The sequence below is a fragment of the Amblyomma americanum genome, chromosome 2, assembly GCF_052857255.1.
Source record: "Amblyomma americanum isolate KBUSLIRL-KWMA chromosome 2, ASM5285725v1, whole genome shotgun sequence".
NCBI classification, from domain to species: domain Eukaryota; kingdom Metazoa; phylum Arthropoda; class Arachnida; order Ixodida; family Ixodidae; genus Amblyomma; species Amblyomma americanum.
The window spans coordinates 164,041,576-164,064,569 of record NC_135498.1 but is presented as its reverse complement, the minus strand read 5'-3'; the positions used below and the strand labels follow the sequence as shown (position 1 = coordinate 164,064,569).

General features: G+C 48.2%; 1 protein-coding gene across 1 annotated transcript in view; it reads left to right on the top strand.

Moving 5' to 3' along the window:
• LOC144119232 (fatty-acid amide hydrolase 2-A-like) overlaps positions 1-22,994 on the top strand; it is an 85,786-nt gene that overhangs the window by 11,758 nt on the left and 51,034 nt on the right. Inside the window, exons 2-3 of the mRNA XM_077651903.1 lie at positions 8,554-8,767; positions 20,406-20,615. Of these exons, the coding sequence (XP_077508029.1) occupies positions 8,554-8,767; positions 20,406-20,615 (424 nt within the window). The remainder of the gene's footprint in view (positions 1-8,553; positions 8,768-20,405; positions 20,616-22,994) is intronic.

Sequence of the window (22,994 nt, the reverse complement as noted above, 5' to 3'; positions counted from 1 at the left end):
CTACCGGTATTTTTAATATTTTAAAAGCGCGGTTCACCTCCCAAACAGCGGTTGACCAATACAACTGTATATTGTACGTTCCTTTGATCACCATTCTGTTGACGTGTTCCGTTGATCATTGATTAACCGAATAAAATTCGAGCATTCCCTCGTTTACATAAACGACTGCACTGCCTGTATTAGAACATTTGAAGAACATGCCGCCCATCATGCAGACATTTTGAAGCAATTTATAGATTCACACCCCTAATTGCTGCTGACCCTCTGCTGACCCAACGAAGCTTGTTGCAGTAAAGATACTTCCCGTTCCTGACAACATGTAAAAGGTCGCGTCTTTTACTTGGTATCGTCGCACACCTGCAATTGCCTACCAATTATCGCATCATAGTCGAACATCTACTTAGCCTGTTAAAAAAGGGCATTCTTCTCTGAGGACAGTCGCCACAACGTCGTTTCATTATGTGAAAGATCACTTATGTGAGTCGCCTGTTCTAAGGCTTTTCTCAGAAGAGCACCTAATTGTCTAACAGGTGCATGTCCGCGCGCTTCGCGGATAGTTTTGGTAGGGCTTGATTTGCTAGAGGCTCCACAGGACGTTTCGTTGGGTGACTTGGTACCTGTATCCCATGGTTACAGCATAACTGACCAGACGCAGTAGGTATGGCACAAAACAACATGCACAGAAAAATTGCTGTTTATTTATTTATTGATCAGGTAAGGCTACATTCTCATTTATTAATTATTATTTTTTTTTAAAAGGTTTAACGCTCCAACCCTAAATCTGAAAGATGCCGTAGTGGAAGGGCTCCAGAAATCTCTACCACTTGCTGTCATTAAGCATGCACTGACATCGAACAAGACACGGGCCTCTAGCATTTCGCCTCTACCGAAATGCGGCCGCCGTGGCCGGGATCTAACCCGCGTCTTTCAGGTCAGCAGTCGAGCACCGTAACCACTGAGCCGCTGCTCGGCTATTTAGTCCTTATTTAAGGATGCGTATCTCTAAGAGTTCACAGAATTGAGAGGAGTACGGCGTACATCGCAAGATGATATCTGTCAATTCCCAGTGCTGCCGTTTGCCTACCATTTTCCAATGAATGCAGGCTACCGCTTCTCTGTGGTTAAATGCTTGAAAAATGTCTTTCACAGCACGTTTTCTAAGCAGAAGCCAAAAGTGGGCTTCACCCCAGAAGGCGGATTTTCGTCCCTCAACAAATTATTATGAGGCAGGGGTGTGTGGTCTGCCAAAGGCCCTCTTCCCATCAATTATTCCCGGAAGGGCTGAGCACCGTACCGGGGCAGATCTTGTACCCTCTGGAAAGCCAGAAGGTACCGGGTGGTACGGAATTGCTTACAGGGGGCACGGGAAGGACAACTTGGCCACAGGCACTCTTCGGAGCATTTCTTCCTAAAAGAGTGGTGTTAAAGAGACAGAGAATTCTGCCCCGCATGCAAGAGAACTGGAGTTGGAACCTCAGTGCCACGCAATTCTTAAACGGACAAAAAACTGAGTGGTGGTAGAATTACACGATCAGCCCTTGAGTGGGGCCTTATCTCGGTGGCCAGGACCAATAACGCACTCCCTCAACAGAAATCGATTTGGTCCCCACACTGTCGTTGTCGGTTAGAACCTCCTATCAGAATACGAAAACCAACTATCGGCCCTCAATGCACAGCGGCTACGGAGCAACTGACCAATGCGGCTGTCAGACCTGAGACGCAGCAGAGGGCGCCAAGAACCTCGGACTCCATTAAGGCTGCCATTGGCAAATGAACCTGACAAAGTTTATGGCGGGAAACATCCAATAAGGCTGGACGGCTTTTCGAAGATCTCGTTGATATTAAATAAGATTTCACAGGGCTTAGTGAGGATAGAAGGATGAAGCGCATATAGTGGTAAAGTGCGAGCACGTACAACGCGATCGTAGATTAGCAGCGGTACAAGAACTAGGTGTGGGACTCCTCATTAATCAGCATATAGATGGCAACATACAGTAATGCTGTTGTGTTAGCCATAGGGTGCTCGTTAAAACAATTAACCTTAATAAAAGGAACAAACTCAAGCTGGTGCAGGCCTACGCGCTTGCATCAAGCCATGATACCGGATCGTCGACAGCTTCAATGAAGACACGAGAGGTAAGCAAGAAACAGACTGAAGACCTGGCAGTGGGTGACTATGGCATAACTTCTATGAATGGCAGGGAGGGGGAGTCATTAGTAGAGTTCGCAGACTGAAATAATTTACGGATTATGAACACCTTGTTCGAAAAAGGTGAGAAAATCAAGCGGACGCCGAAGCGTCTGAATGGTGAGATCAGAAATGTAATAAATTTCATATTATGCACTCAGCCTTGCACCGTACAAAATATGGAGGTCCTCGGAAAGGTGCGGGGTGGCGAACACAGGATGGTATGGTCTCCAATTACCTTAGACATGAAGAGGAAATGCGAGAAAGTAGTCAGGCGGAAGCCCATCAACGAGTTAGCGGTAGAGGGAAAAAAGAGGAATTCAGTATGTGATCATGGAACAGATATTCGGGTTTAAGTGACGACGACGGCCTTATTGGTAAAGACGTTACTGACAATCTCACGAGTACCATTACCGAGTGCGCAGTAGAAGTAGGCGGCAGGCTGGTGAGACAGGATACGGGCAAGTTTTCTCAGGAGACGAAAGATCTGATTACCAAAACGCTAAGACATGAAAGCCTCTAACGCTTCGGACAGAATAAAAATTTGCAGTAGTTTAGCTCTGGTTAAACCTAGAATGACGCGATAGCTACAGCTGCCCGAGTGGAACTCGCTCAGTCGTTATGCAATGCCAGTCGTTGTTGTTGTTACCTCAAAAACGATGGCACATACCCACGGTGGGGCATTGGCGAGGTTTTGATGCAGATCCAAACAGAAAAAAAAGAATTGGCGGTGTTTTAGCTCTGGCTAAACCTGGGGTGACGGGATAGCTACAGCTCGCCTAGTGGGACTTGTTCAGTTGAATTGCAAGGTCAGTCTTTCGCCGCACCGTTTCGCTGGGCGTTCCTTCTTCCTCTTCGTCCCACTTGGCGCAGCGCATGCGCGCAGCTGTGGCAGATTGGTTTCGCCGCATCACGTCACGTGATCAGCCACGGCACCGCGCCGCCAGCAGCTGCTCCGCCCCACGTGACCAACCACGTGACAGCGTGGCGGCGCAGCCACGGGGTGGCGGCGTTGCGACGGGGTGGCGGCACAGCCACAGGGTGGCGGCCCCGCTACCGCCATGGCGTCACCACGCTCAAGGTTCCAAATGCTACCGTAATGTAGCTGTCGCTACAAAACTTGCAGAGCGATCTAAGCGAATCAATATGGTCAAGGTAGCCGACATCATGGCGTTCAACGTGGCGAGAATCAAGCGTGTTCTATGAAGCAGAGGGAGCCTAAAAGACGGGAAAAGGAAATTAGGAATAGGCAAATATATGGTGTATTTGTTAAGATAGAAAGAGGGTAATGTCATGTGTAATATGGATATGGTTGTTAAAGCAGCCGAAGGGTTCTATTCAAACCTCTTCAGTGACCGATATGATCGGGGCGTTAATGAGAGCGGCAGCAGGACACAGAACTTGGACATCCCGCCATTAATCAAGAATGAAGTAAAGAAAGCCTTAGCAGCACTGCAAAGAATGAAAGGAGCTAGTCAGGATCTGGTAACAGTATATCTGTTAATAGACGATGGGAAGATATGACTATAAAAACTCGCCACCATGTAAACGCAAAGACCTATAGCCTTGAGGAAACCGAAAATTTGGAAGAGCGCTAGCATCATCTTAATTTTTAAGAAAGAAGACGTCGAAGACTCGACATATCACACTGACAGCTTACTGTTCATTGCTTATAAGTTATTTAGAAAGGTAATCTGTTAATAGAGTCCGCACAACCTGAGACTTCAGTCTACCAGATGATCAGGCAGGCGTTCATAAAGGCTCCTGGCCGATAGATCATTCACTATAAATCAGGTAATAGAGAATTGTGCAGAAAATAGCAAAGACCCTATATATCGGCTTCACAGATGATGAGAGAGCATTTCGCTCAGTTGAAACCTAGGTAGTCATGCAGGCATTGTGGATTCTGGTTGTAGATGAGCCTTATGCTAAAATACTGGCAGATATCTAAACAGCTGCAGACCCATCACAGTCCTCGAAAAATTAGCACTAAAATTCATTAAGGAAGGGTGTCAGGCAGGAGGACACTCTCGACGACATCTCGCCGAGGATATTCATCGCCTGTTTATAGGTGGTATTCAGATGCCTGGATTAGGAACCTTTTGGGATAAGATTTATAGGAGAATAAGTTTTTGCGACTAATTAAGAGATTGCCTTTTTAAGTTTCTGAAGAAAAAGGCAATTTACAAGTGGTAGAGAGGCGTTGGAAGTGGTTAGGGAATATATGTGCAGATCCGGATCCCGATAGAGAAACCACTAAAAGAATCGGAATGGCGTGGAGCGCATCTGACACACTCTCTGATCGTAAATGGCAGTTTACAAATAGCAGCTGTGTTTTTTGCCTTCACTTCTTTGTAGATCAGAAACGTTAAAGCTAACGAAAGGAGATCAACTTAAATTATGGACAATGCAGCGAGCTATGGAAAGGGCAATTATATGTGTAATATTGAGATAGGAATCACGCAGAGGAGTGAAGGAACAAACGCGGGTTAATGGCGTCCTATTAAAAATCAAGGAGAAGAAATGGGCTTGAGGAGGACATGTAATCGTTGGGCTAGATGAACGATGGTGGGCAAGGGTAATTTACTGAATACCAAGTGAAGGCAACCGTAGCAGGGGCGGCATAACGTTACCTAGATAGATGATACTAACAATTTTGCGGGAATATAGTCGCTGCAGCTGCTTCCGGACAGGGTTACTTGCAGAGGTATGATAAAGGCCTCTGTCCTCAGTGGGCTTAGTAAGGTTGATGACGAAGATGACTTATCGGCACTTTGGGTCTAATTCAATGGTACGGTATGCGAGGCGGACGCACAGAATGAAGTAACGTTTGGCATGGAGCCGTGCAAACACGCCACACTGAATGTACAGAATCAGGCAAGGTCCTATGATATCATGACGCGGACCACGATTATTGACCAGATTGCTTATCTATTACTGGACCGAACACAAATATTTCACTGATGACATATTTGTGTCATAGAGTTCTTTTCGTTGCTGGTGGGACAAATTTGAATACGTTGGCCGAAAACAAGAGCTTCACTCTTAAAAAGAAAGCTCTCAGCAAGAAATAAACATTTTGCTTCCGAACAGATTTCAGCATATCTATAGGTCAAGGCAAGCCTTTCCAGCCAGAAAAATTTATTTAGACTGACTAAGGCGTGGCCTGTTCACAATGAAAAGAAAATTTCTGGGACTTTGCTTGCGGAGAAAAAAGATTGCGCACAGGGCACGTGTATATCTATAACGCAGGTTACACGGCGCCCTGTTTACTGCGTCGGTCGTCGCTTGTATTCAGATTTTTCTTTTCGAACTATACGCGGAATCTTTAGCAATGGTATAGCCTTTGTATTGTTGGTGCTCTGTCTGAGCGTCTAAAGCCACATTTCTCTTCTTCAAGACCGTCACTTTGGTGTTCCCTCAAACATGTATTTAAACCTAATTTTTCGCCTGCATATCCTGCCGCGTAGTCTTTGCGGAAAATGTTTTAGACAAAGCCAGGCAAGAATACTTACTCTAACGAATTCATCGTACTTACAAGGTCATTGTTTACGTTCATAGAAAGAACGTGGGCCCCTCGGACGTCGTACTCGGCTGTATCCTGGCAAAAAGTTCGCTGCCACTGCGGGCATAAAGAAAGGCTGCTTTTTTGTGTGTGTTTGCTCCGGTTTTAAGGGTTGCGCCACGTCGTTACTGGAATCGGAGCGTCTAGCATAGACACCCGCTTCTCGAATAGACTCCTTTTTCATCAAGGTAATATCCGGCGCTTCCTTGGGCTGGACAACGCCTGAAAGCCCGGTTGCTCTTGGCGAATGGATGGTCCTTCTCATGTAGTCATCAGCATAGCCACAGAGCAGAAATAATGGGTTTTTCTGTCGCCCTCAGTATCCAATTACACCCACCTAGATGGCCGCGGAACGGCAAGTTCATGTGGTATTTTGGGAACACTGCTATATCATAGAGTTGCATCTGCACTAAATGTCCTTCGCTTTTTTAACCTGGAATGCTCTCAACTACTACAAACAGTCGACAGCTGTTACCCTGCACAGCTGGAAGTACCCCACATCCTGCGCATGCAAACGGATGTGCAGATTCGCTATCTGCGCACTGAAAGAGCTATCATTTACTCAAATAGAATAAGTAAGCGAACATTTAAACACTAGGTCGAGATTGCACGATTTGACAGGCGGAGAGAATGAAAAGGGAGTAAATTTACTATCATGCACTTTCATCCAACGCCATCTTCAGAAGGTTGGCGGTGGAGAGAAGTGAGGCAAGCTGATATTGCAGCTCTGCTGCTTACAATTGTTAGCGGCCAGCTTGAGTGTCAGTGTCATATTTATTAGCGGCGGCACATTATACGCCCCCTGTACACCAGTCACACCTTATTCCCTACAATCCAAAAGTGAATTCAGAACGTTTAGAAAAGCGGACTTCGCCGCGGTGCTGCTTACGACTGTAAGCGGGTGGCTTAAGTGCCATGCGATATCTATATAGCGGCTACGTTTATAACACCGCTGAACATCAATACCGCCCTTCCTTGCAGTCAAAGGCGCCTTTAGAATGTTTCTCCAGAGCGAGACCTGCCATAAGCGGGTGTCATCCTTGTATTGCTAACCATTGTTAACAGTCAGCTGGAGTATCCCTGCGATATCCGAGTAGTGGCAGCATGGTACAGAGCTTCTGTACATCTTCATCATGCTCCTCTGTATAAAAAATGTTTACGCCTTGGAAGAAGATTGTTCCAAAGCTCAGCTGCACACTTGTTGAAGTATGCACGATGGAGACATTAGAGGACGATAGGCAACAAGCAGAATTATCTGTGAGCTGTGCTTTTATTCATGATATATTTTTAGCAGGCAGGATGATAATTACTACACAATCACACTGAACATAATAAGGCAGTGTAATGAAGGACGTCTGACAAGGCGCTGCGTCGCCAGCAACAACGAATACAGTTCATATTCAGAGCAGCAGCAGCGATCAATCCAGAGCACGCACGAGCATCGGAGCGTGCAGCGCTTGTCGTCTTCTTCCTTAAGCGCCTGCCAGTGAAGGTTTCGGAGTCGAAGGCCTGTGCCACAGCTTCCCCCGGGCGAAAATTCACCATACAGACGGCCTAGGGCGATGTGACGACGATGGGGTCGTAGTATGGTTTGAGGCAAACTGTATAATTTCGCGGCCTCGGCGACGGTGGTCAATGGACGGCGTAAGGGGTTCGATGAGATAACTGACGGGGATATCGCCTTAAGAATGCGGTAGGGGCCCTGATACCTGCTAAGAAGTTTGGAGGAGAGTCCGGGACTTGAGGTGGGGCAGCCGTAGCTAGAACAAAGAGTCAGGGAAGTAAGCGGGAAGGAATGCAAGTGATCACGGGTCCTGTTCTGCTGCTGCTGCTGCACGTGTGAAGTGAAGGACAGTGCAAGCTGGCGGCATTATTTGGCACAAGTTGCGGCTTGGTAAAGAGTCGTAAATTTAGAAGCATCACCACGGTATGGCAGAATGGTGTCCATGCTACAAGAAGGCTCACGGCCGTAGAGGATAAAGTATGAGAGAATCCGGTGGTGGATTGAGCAGCGGAGTTATAAGCATAGGTGAAGAAAGGTAGAACGCGGTCCCAGTTACAGTGACCGGAAGCAAAATACATAGCCGGCATGTCATCGAGGGTGCGGTTAAAACGCTCAAACATGCCATTTGTCTGCGTAATAACAGGAGTAATTACTCATCGGTATCCACCCAAGCGCAGACATACGGCTACAAATTAGAGCGGTACAGCTTTCTCGGACCCTTCGTCGTTAATGAAAAAATTGCCCTGGTCTGGGGTTCCTCTAAATGTTCCTCTAAACTTTTGGCGAACCATTAACACAACGCTAACAATTAGCTATCTAAGCGAGCCAATCCTCACCTCGCATCGCTGAGCAGATATTTCGCACATTTCAGCAACAGTAGCGCCATGACGCGGTGTTTTCTGATGCGGCTTGCCGGTGATCAGCGTTCGCAGTGAATGCGCCAATGCGAAAAGCGGAAAGCAATCGTATTTTTATGGTGCTCCAGTGCATAAGCCGTGCATTTTGACGCGAAATGAGCCTGAATAGTTTCCCGAAGTACAAAAAACTGAAACCACTTTGGAACCTGGAGCAGTAAATAAAAAAAGTAATTAATTCTTATGCACTGGTCGTATACAGTTCGCATGTCTCAAGTCTGCTGTTATCTTGGTAATATCACACATTTGAAATATCACGTAGATAGCACAGAAATATCACCTATCCCGTATATGGAGCGCACTCGTGGAGAATATCTACAGCTATCATGGGGAGGTTTTCGTGTTAACGTTGAGTTCTTGTGCCTCTGCTCGACCGGCGCAGGTGAGCAGCGAAGCGGTGATCCGCGCCTATTGGCGGCGCATTCGGGATGTGGAGCCCCTGGTGAACGCCGTCGTGGACGAGCGCTTTGACGCGGCCCTCAAGGAAGCTCGCGCCGCTGACGAGCTGGTGCAACGCAGTTCACCGCAGGAACTGGAGCGCACCAAGCAGCTGCTGGGCGTCCCTTTCGTCACCAAGTGTTCAGTCATGGTGCAAGGTGAGCTATGGTGCATAGCACTCGCAAAGGTTGAAGCTACGGAATCACTCAACAGGAATCAAACAAAAGAAGATGCATGACTCCTCTACCGCACAACACAGCTACGCCATCTTAGTTTTTTCAGGCTAACCAAACATCACAATCACATCATCAGCATAGAGAGGCAGCCCTCCCAAGAGTCTCCAATCGAACAGCAATCCCCACGTCGCACTGTGCGACCAGCCGGAGTTTCACCGCCCCGCAAATCATACAGCCGGGGCTATGTATTGTAACGTTCGATACAGCTTTTCTTTTATTTTGTCATGACGTCAATTCTGAGCAAAGCAACAGGAGGTGCCAAAGAAAGCGTTCAGTAGGCCTCGCGACTAGTCTGTACGCGACGCTTCTGCGGACTATTCTACTCAAGCGGCATCCCAAGACCGGCAGTGTCACAGCGACCATGCTTTGCCTGTTCATCACACAGCCATCGCACAATTTGCCTCTTTAAAGACACGTGGCTCCGAGTACGCTCGCCAGGCATGTAAAACGCATTTCCATGCTCTATGATTCAATTGCATCACCAGAAGCTCGCAACTGCATCATGGGCGTCTGCTGCTTTTATGAAAGTGAGCGGCATCACAGACGTTTTTTTTTTCACCAAAAGTGTTGCGTCATTCCCACCTTATACGTCACCAGAAGCAGCAGCTAATATCAAAGAACGGCACCAAACAAAAACGAAATGATGTCTTTCATAATACTGCTTCAATTAATCGCTGTGGGGGATCAGTGGTTATGCGCACTCGGCTGATGAACCGAAAGACGCGGGTTCGATCCCTGCCGCGGCAGTTGAATTTCGAAAGAGGCAAAATTAGAGGACCTTGAAGTGTGCATTGTCAGGGCACGTTGAAGGAACCCAGGTGGTCGAAATTTTCGGAGCCCTTCACACGGCGCCCCTCATACCCTGCGTCAGTTTGGAACGTTAAACCCTCATAAGCCATAAACCAAAACAATCTTGCACTAGTTGTCAACTGTCAAAGTGCAGTTGCTTATAAAGGATGGCGTGTATTGTAGGCACCAAATCTAAATGGCACAGGATGAACGAAAAGTGTGTAGTCCAAAATTTATATTGCTGTTGATTCAAAGCATTCGTATTGTATTTTCCTACAGCCTCGTCGTTACCATCAGCCTATCTGCATCCAAACATCCACAGGAAAACGGAGACTCCCATGGACTTGTAATTTACCGTGTCCTTCGCGAGCAGTTGCCGCATTTTCATTACACGCACATGCAAATTTCGTCCTCCCACTTAAGTCTATTTCACTCCACACATGGTGTTTATTAGGATTCTAACATAAGCTGTGGCATTCTCTTAAACTGCGCAGCTGACGCTGCAGCTTGATCTGTTCATGGCGGTGCCAACATTGTCCAGATACCATTGACATGAGCCGACGCAGCAAGACATCTGCGAGGGCTTGGCCGAAATTAGATTTTAGCGCCATGGTGTTCTTCTGGAAACTCCGCATGCCGTCTGCGCCGCCTAGACCCCTTACTTCAACTCAATCCTCCGTTCGGCCTCCTCCGCGGCAATGCTACGCTGTTTTGTCGCCTAGGGCTAAGAGTGGCGTTTACAAATGGCTACTCCCACTTAATCGCAATGCAGACTCTCCTGCATGTGAGATCTGTGGGTGTGACGAAATAATACAACGCCTTCTTTGTAACTGCCCTCGGCTTCAGCGTGAGCGGGCCCACTTGGCCGCAACATTCCGCCGCTTCGACCCTCGAACCCTTATTGAAGCCAAGATTCTTGGTCATTGTAGTAAGCCATCATCGCAGAGGGTAGTTTTGGATGCACTTATCAAGTTCTTAAAGAACTCAGGACTGAGTGCAAGGCTGTGAACTATCAGTGTGTGTCCTGTGTATTCTGCAAGTATTGGCCAACGCACATGTGGAAAATTGATCATCTCCCTTTTTTCTCTCCCCTTGCTATCTCTCCCTCCGTTCCCCTTCCCACGTCTAGGGTAGCATACCGTGCGCAGCTTTGTTCACCTCCGTGCCTTCCCGTTCGTCTTTCTCTCTCACTAACCTAAACGACCACTGACTGTGCTAAGCTATTTCTAACTCAATCCATGCAATCAAGTATGCAAGTGGCCTCATCTCTTTTGTGTGGCAGCTGTGAAGTACAGCATTCTTCTTATTTGGCTAGCGAACAGTGAAACATTAACTGTCATTATCTTTGCCTGTAACACTGGCGTGTTCAAACGTTCTCCTAGATGTACTAATCTGGGCATACGGTGGTATTGCAGTTTCCAATACAAAAAAGGCATGCTAACAACACTCACTGAAAATTTTTAAAATTTAATTTCGTTATTCACGAGATTGATGATGAAGACAGCGATTTTATTGCTGAATCTACGTGCAAAGACGCCTTTTCTTTACCACTCATCGGAAGACGCGCCTGGTCCGGGCCGTCTGCATTATTCTTCTACTGAGGCCTTTCCCGGCCCATTAAGCTCGATGCGTAGCCGAGGTCGCCCAGTTCCCTCAGGAGTTCAGGAGGTAAATTGCTCACTGTGTGGAGATTGCCTCCTGCTATACAAATAAAGATATATCTAGCAAATGCGCTTAAATCACAAGAGGAAAACATTACAGGACATACTTGAACTCCGCCTTAAGTGTGTGACGAAACAGCGTTATTGTGGTAAGGCCGAATTGGTCATAGTCTACACAGATCTCTAGGAGCCGTTCTACCACTGCCGGTGCAGTGGTTCAGCAGTCTTTTTTTTTAAAGCGATGTTTATTGCCTCGGAGCATAAAGGTGATGAAATGAGAGATGAGTAAGATGCTTAAATAAATCAAAAAAGATGGGCTGATCTAATGAAATCAAGTAGTGAACGACAATATGGACCCTGCGTCCAGGCAATACAGGAATCCGGATTGTCCGGTGAGAGACCCACCCCCGCCAGGTGCCGAATTCTCGTCGGCTTCAGCGCCGGGCAAGCCCACAACTTTTGGTGGATATCCGCCTCACAGTCTCTGATCTTGCAGACTAGACACCAGGGGCGGGGATATAAATCTTTGAAATGCAGCCGCTTGCGTGTCAACGCTGGAGTTAGGGCAACCCCGACCCGTATCCTTCGAAGCGCAACCTCTTCTTCACGGGTAAGACCACGGGGGAGGCTAACTGCACACGGAGGTATTAGAGCACGTGTGCGGCGCCGGAGGTGTTCCTTTCTTGTTTTATTTTATTCATACTGTTAACCCTCTGCATGAGGGTCATTACAGGGAGGGAAACATATACAGACACAAGTGCAATTCTCTTCGCTAAAAAAAAGAAACACTCAAATGCACAGAATTACAGATTTGCACAGCAATCTTCCAGGAACGCGTTCACACCTATCACAAATTTTTCTACATCTGTTTGGTCCACAACGTCACTTGGTAGTTGATTCCAAATTTCTACAGCATCGGGAAAAAAGGAGTAGCGATAGACATCAGTACGTGTAATAATAGGTTGTAATACCTTACTGTGACTTTTCCGAGGAGGGTGGTGTCATCCAGAGTGAGGACTCGAGGCAAAGACGAGGTTGGGGTCGAAAGGGTGGTCGCAGAATCTGCGCGGCTTTGTGCGCTCAGGAGGTCACGCGGGATCCACTCAATTCTGATTTGCTGTGGGATGCGTGCTGCTAGACGATGGATGTCTTGGCAGATTTCTGGGGTGCAACTGACGCGTCGTAGTACGCTTGTTACGTGAAGGGCGTCGCTGCGAATAGCAATGCAGGCCGTAGGTAGCATGGGAACGGCGGCCACAGAGCAAAGTGCCTCTTGAACCGCAAGCATCTCCGCACAGAAGGAGAAAGGTAGTTCTGAGAGACGAAACTTTGACGTTTTGTTCAGGGCAGGAGTGCAAGGACAGTAAAATGCCGTTGTTGCTTCGCAGGCCTGGGTGCTTGCTTCAACGTACATAACGATTGTGCCGTGCGGCAGATTGGCGTCTTGCTGTGGAATTCGGTCACGAAACGACGTTGTCGCGCGGGTAGATGATGGCCGACGTAGAACAGTTGGTTTGTTCTCGCTTAGCTGAACAAAACGCCATGGAGGAAGAACTGGCAGGGGCGGCTGTAGAATGGAGTGCGATGAAGCATATGCCTTGAGTGCACACGTTCTGTGTGTAAGGCTTGACTTTAGGCGCCGAGAATCGCGTCGTTGCTGCACCAGCTAATCTATTGCATTCAGCTACGCATGTTCTTGGAGCGCCACGATCGGGGTAATGCGGGGAAGGAAAGTGATGACCCCCACTGCCTCTCGGTTAACAGCTTCTAGGCGACCCCTTTGAGCCCCCGTCAAATGCTGGAATTGGGCTTGGTAAACGAGGCGCGGTTGCGCAACCGCCGGCACCAACTATCGTGCAACATGAGAGCGGGCTCCGCCTGTTTTAGAAGCAATGCGTCTAATCAGACCCAATGCCTGAATTGCTTGAAGCTGTTAAACGCTGCACGACTGCCCTGCGCTGTCAGGTGCTGCCATCGGTGGAGCTTGTGAGAGCAATGTTGCTCTTCCCACGTGGCCTATCGCGACCAGACATTAATTTGACTATCACTTGCCACAGTGGGTAGTTCGCTCACAATTCAGTGGGCAAGTTGTTATTATGCCAAAAGGTTACGTAACTGGCTCATTTTTCTACATGGTGCATTTCACGAGGCCGAGCAGAATCTCGGCCCTAGGTGGGCCGCAGGGTGGCTACCCTAGGTGGATGGCTACCTTACTGCGGCAGATTTTTTATGCGAAGCATAATAGGGACACTACTTAGCTCAACCACAGCCCAGCATGGCGCGGCCGCGACCACCAAGGCTAACTCCCGCTCCTCCCACTAGGGGCGCTGCAGCCGAGCACGTGGTCTGACGTCACGACAGCTGAGGAGAGACGGGGCGCAACTCGCGCGGTCGCCGCGCGGCCGCTACCACCAAGGCTAACGCCCGCTCCTCCCGCTAGGGGCGCTGCAGCCGAGCACGTGGTCTGACGACACGCCAGCTGAGGAGAGACGGGGCTCAACTCGCGCGGTCGCCGCGCGGCCGCGACCACCAAGGCTAACTCCCGCTCCTCCCGCTAGGGGCGCTGCAGCCGAGCACGTGGTCTGACGTCACGCCAGCTGTGAAGAAACGGGGCTCAACTCGCGCATTCGACCACCAAGGCTAACTCCCGCTCCTCCCGCTAGGGGGCGATTGTCGTCGCGGCATTGTATAAAACAGCCCCGCTCCTCACGCCGAGGCAGTCATACAGCGAGATGCCGCCTACAGACAGGGAAGCTCGGCGGAATGAAATGCGTAAGCTTCAGCGAGCCACCGAGAATGCTTCGCATCCTAGGCTTAACCTTAGCTAAGCTAGGCCATTTTTTTATCACTACGTCGCAGGCGACGCGGCCGGATTTTCTGCAGAATAGAAACCTTCACGCTATCGCCATAAATAAAATCGGCCCAGACACTTTATAGTGCGTATTTGTGCGAATGCGCAAACATTATTACTGTCCCCGGGTACACCGGCATCCATGTGCACCTACATAAGCGCGCATGGCACCACTTGGAACGGTCTACGACGAACGGGTGCATCACAATTTTGATACTAATGTCTCGGAAGGCATAAATTACACTGTACACATTACGTCGGTTCGGGACCTTGTCACAAGATACACTCTAACTTGACTAGCGCGAGCAAGCCATTGGCAACGAGAAATCGCATGAAATCACCTGGAACGATTGACGACAAACGGTTCGGTGACAATTTTGGTACGAAAGTCGGGAAAACTGGCGCCACATGGTGGTGAGGCAGCAGCCGGTATAGAAACAAACGACGAGTATAGGATTGTTTGACGCGGCGCTGCTCGGCTTGCTGTGTGCGTCATACGGGTGCTTGAAGATCTCATACTGTTTTCTTGCCATCGCTTGAATTTTCTGTAGCAAGTGCAAGTACGCACACCCCCGCGCCGCCAGATTTTCTCGTAACAGGACTAGTGCCTTCGCATCAAAATTTTTGGCGAATTAAAAAAGAGTAGAAGGAACATTCGCCCGGTCGGATTCTTGATCAGTGGTTTGGTCTGCCAATAGCGCTGAAGTTGGAAGAGCCAAATTAAAGAGTTGCATACACGCGCAGTAAACTTTTGCTTTATTGCTGGATTCTTAACTAGTCATTTCTAAGGAGAAAAACTTATATAGCCCAATTGGCAACGAAAACCGGCGTCGCTGTCGGCGCCCAAGAAAAGCGGTCCACAAGACACCCAATGACGAAATCGCCAATGAAGAAATGTGCGGGACAAAAAAACAAGACCATTCAGAATGCGAGGCGAGCACGCAATCCATGTGCCACAAAACCGCGTTGCTTTTCGGGGAATGCGTTGCGTGTATGCTAATGCGTAGATATTTCATTAGAAAGGAAGGAAACAAGATAAATTAAAAATTTATGCTGTCGCCGTCAAAGCAGGTAAATAGTCTCAATGCCGTTCGTAAGTTTTTAAGTCCCGTGAGGCGGAAGTATTAAAATGTCTTTGAAGCCAGACCAATCACCTCTCTTTTCTTTTTTAAATAAACACGATCTCGCCGGCTGCACTTTTTTTGGTAGCGTTGTATATTGCCTCTGGGCATTATGGGAGTTGGGTAGAAGAGAAAACGAAAAGAAATGAAGAGTGGGTGGATGGGTGTTAAATAAAGGAGAAAAAGTGGGCCGATCTAATGAAGGCGAGGCGGGAGCCGTGATATGCACCTGCGTCCAAGCAATACATGAGGACGGGTTGTCTGGCTGGAGGCCCGCGGCTGCCAGGTTGCGAAGTCTGGTTGGCTTCAGCGCCGGGCAAACCCAGAACAAATGCTGAATGTCATGCTCACTGTCTTGCGAGTTGCAGATTGGACACCGTAGGCGCGGATATAGGTGTCGAAATTGAGGCCACGTCCGAGTTCTGGCGGGAGTGAGGGCAAATCTGACCCGGATCCTCCGGAACACAACCTCCTCTGCACGGGTAAGACCGCGGTGGAGGGTTACCGCACACGGAGGGACGAGAGCACGCGTGCGGCGCCGGAGGTGTTTCTTTGTAGTGAGGAAGGTAGCATCATCTGTACAGAGGAATTAGGGATTGATGTGGCTAGTGTCGGAAAGCGGGTAGCAGAATTTCAGATCTTTGTAAATTGAGCAGGACATGTTGGACCCACACAATTCGAATGGTTGCGGGATGCGAGCCGCCAGGCGATGTATATTCGCGCACATTTCTGGGCTGCGGCTGACGCGTCAGAGTAGACGTGTTGCTTGAAGGGTGCCAGTGCGGATGATAATGTGGGTTGTAGGGAGCAAGGTAACTGCGACTACAGAGCGAAGCGCGTCCGGCTGAACCCACTAGAGGAGGGAACGCAAAGCCGGCGGTAGTTACTGTGGAGAAATATCCGGCATCATTGCTAGTTGTTCGCATGATGTCACATCAAGCAATGAGAATCTCAGCTCTAAAGATCAAAGAAGAAAGAGCAGTGCGTCAGGAGGTAGAACGCTGTAGAATGAAGGCCGCTGTACTGCGCCCACCACCCGACTGGGAACTGGGCCTTTTTAGAGCGAAAAGCTCTGCTCCCCGCGTGCAAAGATGAAGGTCAAAACCGCTTGACAATGACCTTGAACCAAGGCGAGGGGTGGAGGGATGCCTGTAGCGCCAGATCACGTGCCTCGCTCGTCGCCGCGCCACAGCTGCGCTTCCTCCCTCGTCTTGAGTAACGCCTGTGACACCGCTCGCCGAATCACGTGCTCAGAGCGGAGAGGGACAACGTAACAAGTGGCTGTCTGACAAACACCAGGCGTAGCCAAGCTTTTCGCTCGTCTTTTAGGTTCAGCCCGGTCGAACCACAGCAATCTTTTTAAATTACAAAGCATCACTAGCCACATTACTTTTCCCGACTACATTCACACCAAAGTTCTGAGAAACAGTTTTTCATAGAGCGTTCCGGGTGGTGTCTTAGGATTTCTCGTTGCATATAGCTTACATGTGCTAGTCAAATTGAAGGCTAGCTTGCGGCAGGGAATTGAACCGACGACATACGCTCCTTCAATTGTATGCCTTCCCAGAATCTACCTCCGCCTTGTAGGCTCGGGAGGCCTCTCGTTGCCACCTTGAAGAGAAACGGCGCACAGACCGAGCCTTGCGGCATTCCCCTGCTTCCGAGCTACATCGCGGGTGACTCTGAGCTCTGGAATATAATACATGCTTTCCTGCACGATAGGAAGTACTCGACATATTCGTAAGTGCTCTTCCCCACTTCTAGCTTGTTCAGCCCGTTGAGGATCGCCTGATGTTTTACATTGCCAAACTCTTTGGTGAGGTCTATGCCCAAAATTTCTCTCGCGTCTTAGGAGCGCGAGTCTATGATGTCGTATTTTAGTGGAGGATCACGTCCTGCCTGCAGAGCTACAGGGCATATACTTCAGCATGTAGGCGAATAACACCAAACTCTGGGTCAACAGAGGGAGTGATCCGCACACGGAAGAGCGGTGACAGGCTGCAACCGACATCATTGTCGAGTATGCAGCCGAAACGGGGCTCGTGTGTTCGCTACAAAAGTACGAAATTTTTGTATATACCCCGACGTACCTCGGGCGGAAAGAACACGGGCATATTAAATTTAAGTTGGCCGACATGCAGGTGCAGAAGATGCATAAAGTAAGGAACTTGAGTTCAATCATCTAATCCGAAGGATACAACCGGGAGGTCCTTACCAAGTTGAAGCATTACTGTATAGGTAGGGGTTTGAAGGAGAGGAACTTGCTTAGGCTAATAGAAGCGTACGTAATTATTATATTTAGTTACACGACACCCTGCTTAGATATAAAAGCCAGAGAGAGAAAATAGATACCCTCATTCGGAAATGCATTCCACAGGCACTAGGGCTCTCCATGGGTACCTGGACGGAGCGACTGCTTGGCTTAGGATAAATAACACGTGGATAGAACCAGTGCAGGCGGTGCGCCCCTCTCAAATTTTGAGACTCAGCACAACACAAACAGGCATGGTAATGCTAGCAATAGTTGGAATAAATCCCTAAAGGTGAAAGTTGAAATCGGAGGAAACGAAGGAACACCTTGGTGATCCCCCTTTTCCAAAAAATATGCACCCGTAGTTTAACGTAGAACGCTTGGCCAGAAGAGGCGAGGCTCAAGAGCCGAGTTTTGCTAATGTGGAGGAAGCGGACGTAGCGTATGTTGATGCGGCGGGTGGCAGGACAGGAGCGGCAGTAGCTTAGATTGTCAACGGCCGAGGGCCTGCGGTCCCCGCTGCATCCATCCGGCGGCGCAGCATCGAGATTGCGGAGGAAGTTCCTATAGCGCTCGAGTGCGTTGAAACAAAGGCAAAAAATGGTGGTGGTTTAAATTTGGTAAAACCTGGAGTGACGTGATAGCTAAAGATTGCCGAGTGGAACTTGGTCACGTGACCAATCACGTTAGGAACCACGTGATCATCCACGGCGCCGCGCAGCCGGCAGCTGCTCCGAACCACGTCACCAACCACGTGACAGCGTGGCGGCGCTGCCACGCTGAAAGTTTGAAATGCTACCGTAATGTACCTATGGCTACAAAATTTGTAGCAAGGGACAGTAAGGTTGCCATTCAAAATTTTGCATGATACAGGATCTCGCCGGAAGCGGCTATGATCATTAGCCAACAACCACTGGATTGAAAAATTCAGTTAATTGGGGCACTCTGACACGCCGCCGTCGCCGGTAACGAGGTTGCTCACGAGCAAGGCCGAGTTCTGTACTTCCGGGAGCAGTAGCAGTTGCGGTAGCAGTTCTGGGTACAGCCTCCCGAAAAGGGGGGGGGGGGAGGAAGAGGTGCGCCTGCAGAATCACGCGTAAATTATTGACCATTAGAAATTGGGACGTAGGCTGGTAGGCCCACCATGCCCAAAATTAAATAATAGAGAAGCCATTGCGTGCAGGCGTCTACAAACTAATATTTTCATAAACCAGTCGGCCACATAATTTAAATGTGCCCCAATTCTCCGTCAGTGGGCAAAAATATTGATAGTAGAGAAGCCTGGGAGATTTACTAAGAACCCTGTACCCTGAGCTCCAGAGCACCGCAAACCACCTGGCAGAACAGACCTCCACCAGTCAAGGAATGCCAGCCAGCCTCTAACCGCGGACGCGCAACTCCCCGTCTCCCAGGCCTGTGTGCCGGGGGTGGGGAACAACGTCTTTTCTGATGGAAATAAAAGTTGTTCACTCAAAGAATGAAAGATTGTCTGTAGGCGCCGTTGATGTGTCAACCGAGATGTTAGACATTTACTGCGCCAATTCTCTCCCTCAAGAACCATGTCAACCGAGATGTTAGACATTTACTGCTCCAATTCTCTCCCTGAAGAACCAATTTTGTGTTAGAATAGTAACGTAACAGTTCTAAATCATTGATAGTGGTTCCATACGATTTCTCGTTGCATATACAGCATACATACCAGTCGGGTTGAAGGATTCTCGCGATGGGTATTCGTACCGAGTGACTCAGACCGTTGTGGGCTCAGCGTTTCTAAAATCTGCGTTCGGAGGTGCGTCTTTGCTTCATTCGTCACTGCACAATCTGCGTCTAGGTGTAACGCTAATGATGACGCACTAATGATTTCGTTCAAATAGTACGCAAGCATTCTTGAATACCCTGTTTTTCTTCTTTTGTAACCTTCCCTGCATGCGACAACGTGGCCAGGCATGCGCGTAGGTATTACTTGGGCTTAGCACTGTGAGCGACACTATTAAGCTTTCCACAAGTAAGCTTTGTTTCATTGCGTGTCTAGAAAAAAATCAGTATAAACATGTAAAAGGAATTAAGTGGCTGGATTTGTTTAATTAAAAGGCGTTCGGAGAAAGATGTGGGAAAAAATTTGTATATTCAATTTTTCTGGCGTGAGGAATATTTCAGCTGCAGCAGACATCAAAAACAAGTAAACAACCGCTGAGTAATTTTTTTGCCCTATTTCATCCCACATATTTATATAACCCTATTTCATACTCATCACTGCAAGAACGACCCAGGTGTACTAACACAGGCATTAATAATCAAAAGGCGTACACAGCTCCTCTATGTACAAGCCCGAGCCCGTGCTGGGCCCACAGCTACAAGCTTGGGCATGGCCCAGGCCCGGTGAAGCTTCACATTTTCTGGCCGAAGTTTCCTACGCACCATAACACTCTAGTGTTTAAGATCACTTAAGCTCTGCGTTCAGGTCGTTTTCCTCGTTCATGCCAATACATATCAATGTGAAACGCTCATCAACTCTTCGTCCGCAATCGCTACGCGAATATTGGCGGGGCTTTGTGTATTTTATGTGAATCAACAGCAAAGTCTTTTATTGTTTGAAATAAGGTTGTTAGAGCTTTCTCGTGAGGTGTCGACGCCACAAGCCTCTTTTCGTAGGAAGCTGCAGAAGTGGCAGGTTTTCTATATATGCCAAGTTCTTGCGCTGTTATATTTCCACATAGCAATCGGCACAGCGGAAAATTCACCGTTCTACATGTTTCAGCGCGTCATTTTCTCAAAACATTTGATTGCCTCTATGGGTGTACTCGGTGAGCAGCAACCGGCAGATATGCGACAAAAGGAAACTGCGAACTAGACGAGCTGTTCATACCTTGGGCCGTGTCTCGTGCAGGGCTGGTGACGGACGCAGGACTTCCAGCCTGGCGTGGTCAGCGCGCTGACTACGACGCTGATAGCGTGCGATTGATGCGTGAAGCAGGCGCCATCCCGGTGGCGACGACTAACACACCCGAGCTGTGCCTCTGGACCGAGTCGTTCAACCAGCTGCACGGGCGCACCAACAACCCGCACGACACGCGGCGGACGGCCGGAGGCAGCTCCGGTATGTGCATCCACGAACGCTCGGCCGCTCTTCTGCTGACCGCTCTCACATGTGCTGCGCTATCTCAATAGTTTCTCGCAGCATCACCAAAGCTGCGCTGAATGCCGAGCTAGCGTTCTGTCGTCCCGGAATGTAAGACCAGTATAAATGGGCATCCGGGGTCACGGTAAAGTGCGCTTTATAGCGCGCATGCGCAAAAACATTACTTTATATCGAGCCTTAGCGTACGGTCTCGTTACAATTGCTGCTGCACTCTTGACTACACTGAAATAACGTTTCCAGCATGGCGGCTGGCATTGAAGCGGGAACCTTCGATTAGGAGTGAATTCATTGTTACCCGGTTTTCCAGTACATTGAGTGATCATTTATTAGGAATACTGCTTTCGCTTTGTCAATATAACTTAGAGAAAAATCGATGAGCGATAAATTTACCTTTTTTTAGTTCCAGTGAATATTTTCCCACTGATAGGGTTAGAGAAGGATGTCAGTTTCTTGACAGAAATGGTTTCTGTTCTAAAGGGAGCCCGCGCCACTAGACTGAAGTTACGTTTGCGTCTTTTTTCCCATAATTTGAACTAAATGGCGCGTGTGACAAACTGCGTTACACCGCAAAATGCTTGAGTTTACCCCTCGTAAACATGAATACATAGGCAGCTTCCCTTTATACCTTTTTGTAATCTTATCTGCATACGCCGCGAGCACACATGAAGAAGATGCGTGGAGGAACAAGCTTAACGCACTCTCCTGATTTTATAAGGAGGTCTCTAGCTTCAACAGCGCAGCAAGGACCTATTGGATGCAGTATGGTCGTATCGTCGAATTTGCTCTACCCGGTCCGTTGTTTACAGACATTGCATCGTCATTTGCACAACATACGATCAAAACTCCCCATGTCTTACCTGAAGAGACGAGCATATTTTGTCTCCTGATCCTAACGGGCATATGTTCTAATCGATGTAAAATTCTGGTAGGGCTTGATGTTGCTTTTATTGAAGTATGATAACGGAGCTATTACTCACTATTTGGTACCAAAGCGCTGCTATTCGGCTTCGAAGGAAAGCTACAAATATTGTACAGAATGTAATAGTGGAAAGTAATAATGTGTACTGATAAGGATGCTAACGAGCATTTACTCAATTTCTTAATTCTGCTGAGCCTTGATAGATTCATTATACTCATTGCCCCGTCGTAACACCATGTTGCGTACGGGCACTTAGACAGGAGCATAAGTTTCCATTTTATGTCCGGCGGGCCAATTGCCGGCTCTAATTGCAAATTCAACGCTGATCGCTACTGCGGCCTGCAATAAACTGACCATGAAACGGTGTACAACGCTTCAGAGCAGGTCGTAATGCGCCGCAGCTTTACCTTGGAATTGGCCTGTTTTTTATTGAGTCATAGTTTTAACTTTTTTTCGAGCTAGATGCAAAAAGTTAAAACTATGACTAGCTCAGGTGGGGAAGAGCAAAACAGTGGTGCGATGACTCCTAGGGCCAATGCCATGTTGCTGCTCCTGTTTGTCGTTTGTCTTTCCAAGCTGCCACATAATGCAAGTCCGGCGTTTGTCAAAAGTTTAGAGCCCAAGGAATTCACTTCTGCGGCTTGTTGTGCATCGCTAGCACTCCAGATGTCTTGAAGGTGCAGAAACTCGTGCCCTGACAACCGCGATTGTTAGGACGTCCATGGGTGCTACACAGGCCCTTATAGATGGCATAAAAGCTGAGCCATTTGGCTTTTGTTATATTGTTTTCCTTCTGCTACCCTCAGGCCAAATGTATCATATAACATGCCAACATTGGTAAGATATAGCAGCACAGTTTGTGTTCCACTAGCAGTGTTTCAAACAATAACAAACTAGATATGTACAACAGCTACTGGCGAATAGAAGAGGCAGCTGTGAAGTAAAAATGAGCTGATTTTTAAAAATTAATGTCCTCAAGACCTTCGAAGAAAGGCTTATTCTCAGCAAGATTATAAATCACGCACAAGAAAGCTCTTTAGACAGTGTACCTTCTTCAGAGTTTCCACAAGGAACACCCAGAAGGCTGGAAATAGAACAGACTCCACAGCAGTAACGAGGATTTCGCTTCAAGGTGCTGGCAAATGAAGAAAAACTTCGCCTTGATAGGAGAGGAGGCGTGGTATAAGTGCGTGCTCCCGCGAAATTAAAAACGAAAGGTCATTGAAATTACTAACACTTGTAGAAGAGCAAAGATACTGCCACATTTCACTCCCAGGCACATTATGACCACACTACCCTTGGGGTCAATTCATGTGGGGGTGGTCTTCCCTCCTCAACCGAGAAATTTTACATAGAAAAGTCATGCTCAACCCAATTCTTTAATGAAATAATTCAAAGAAATGCAAGGCTGAAACATG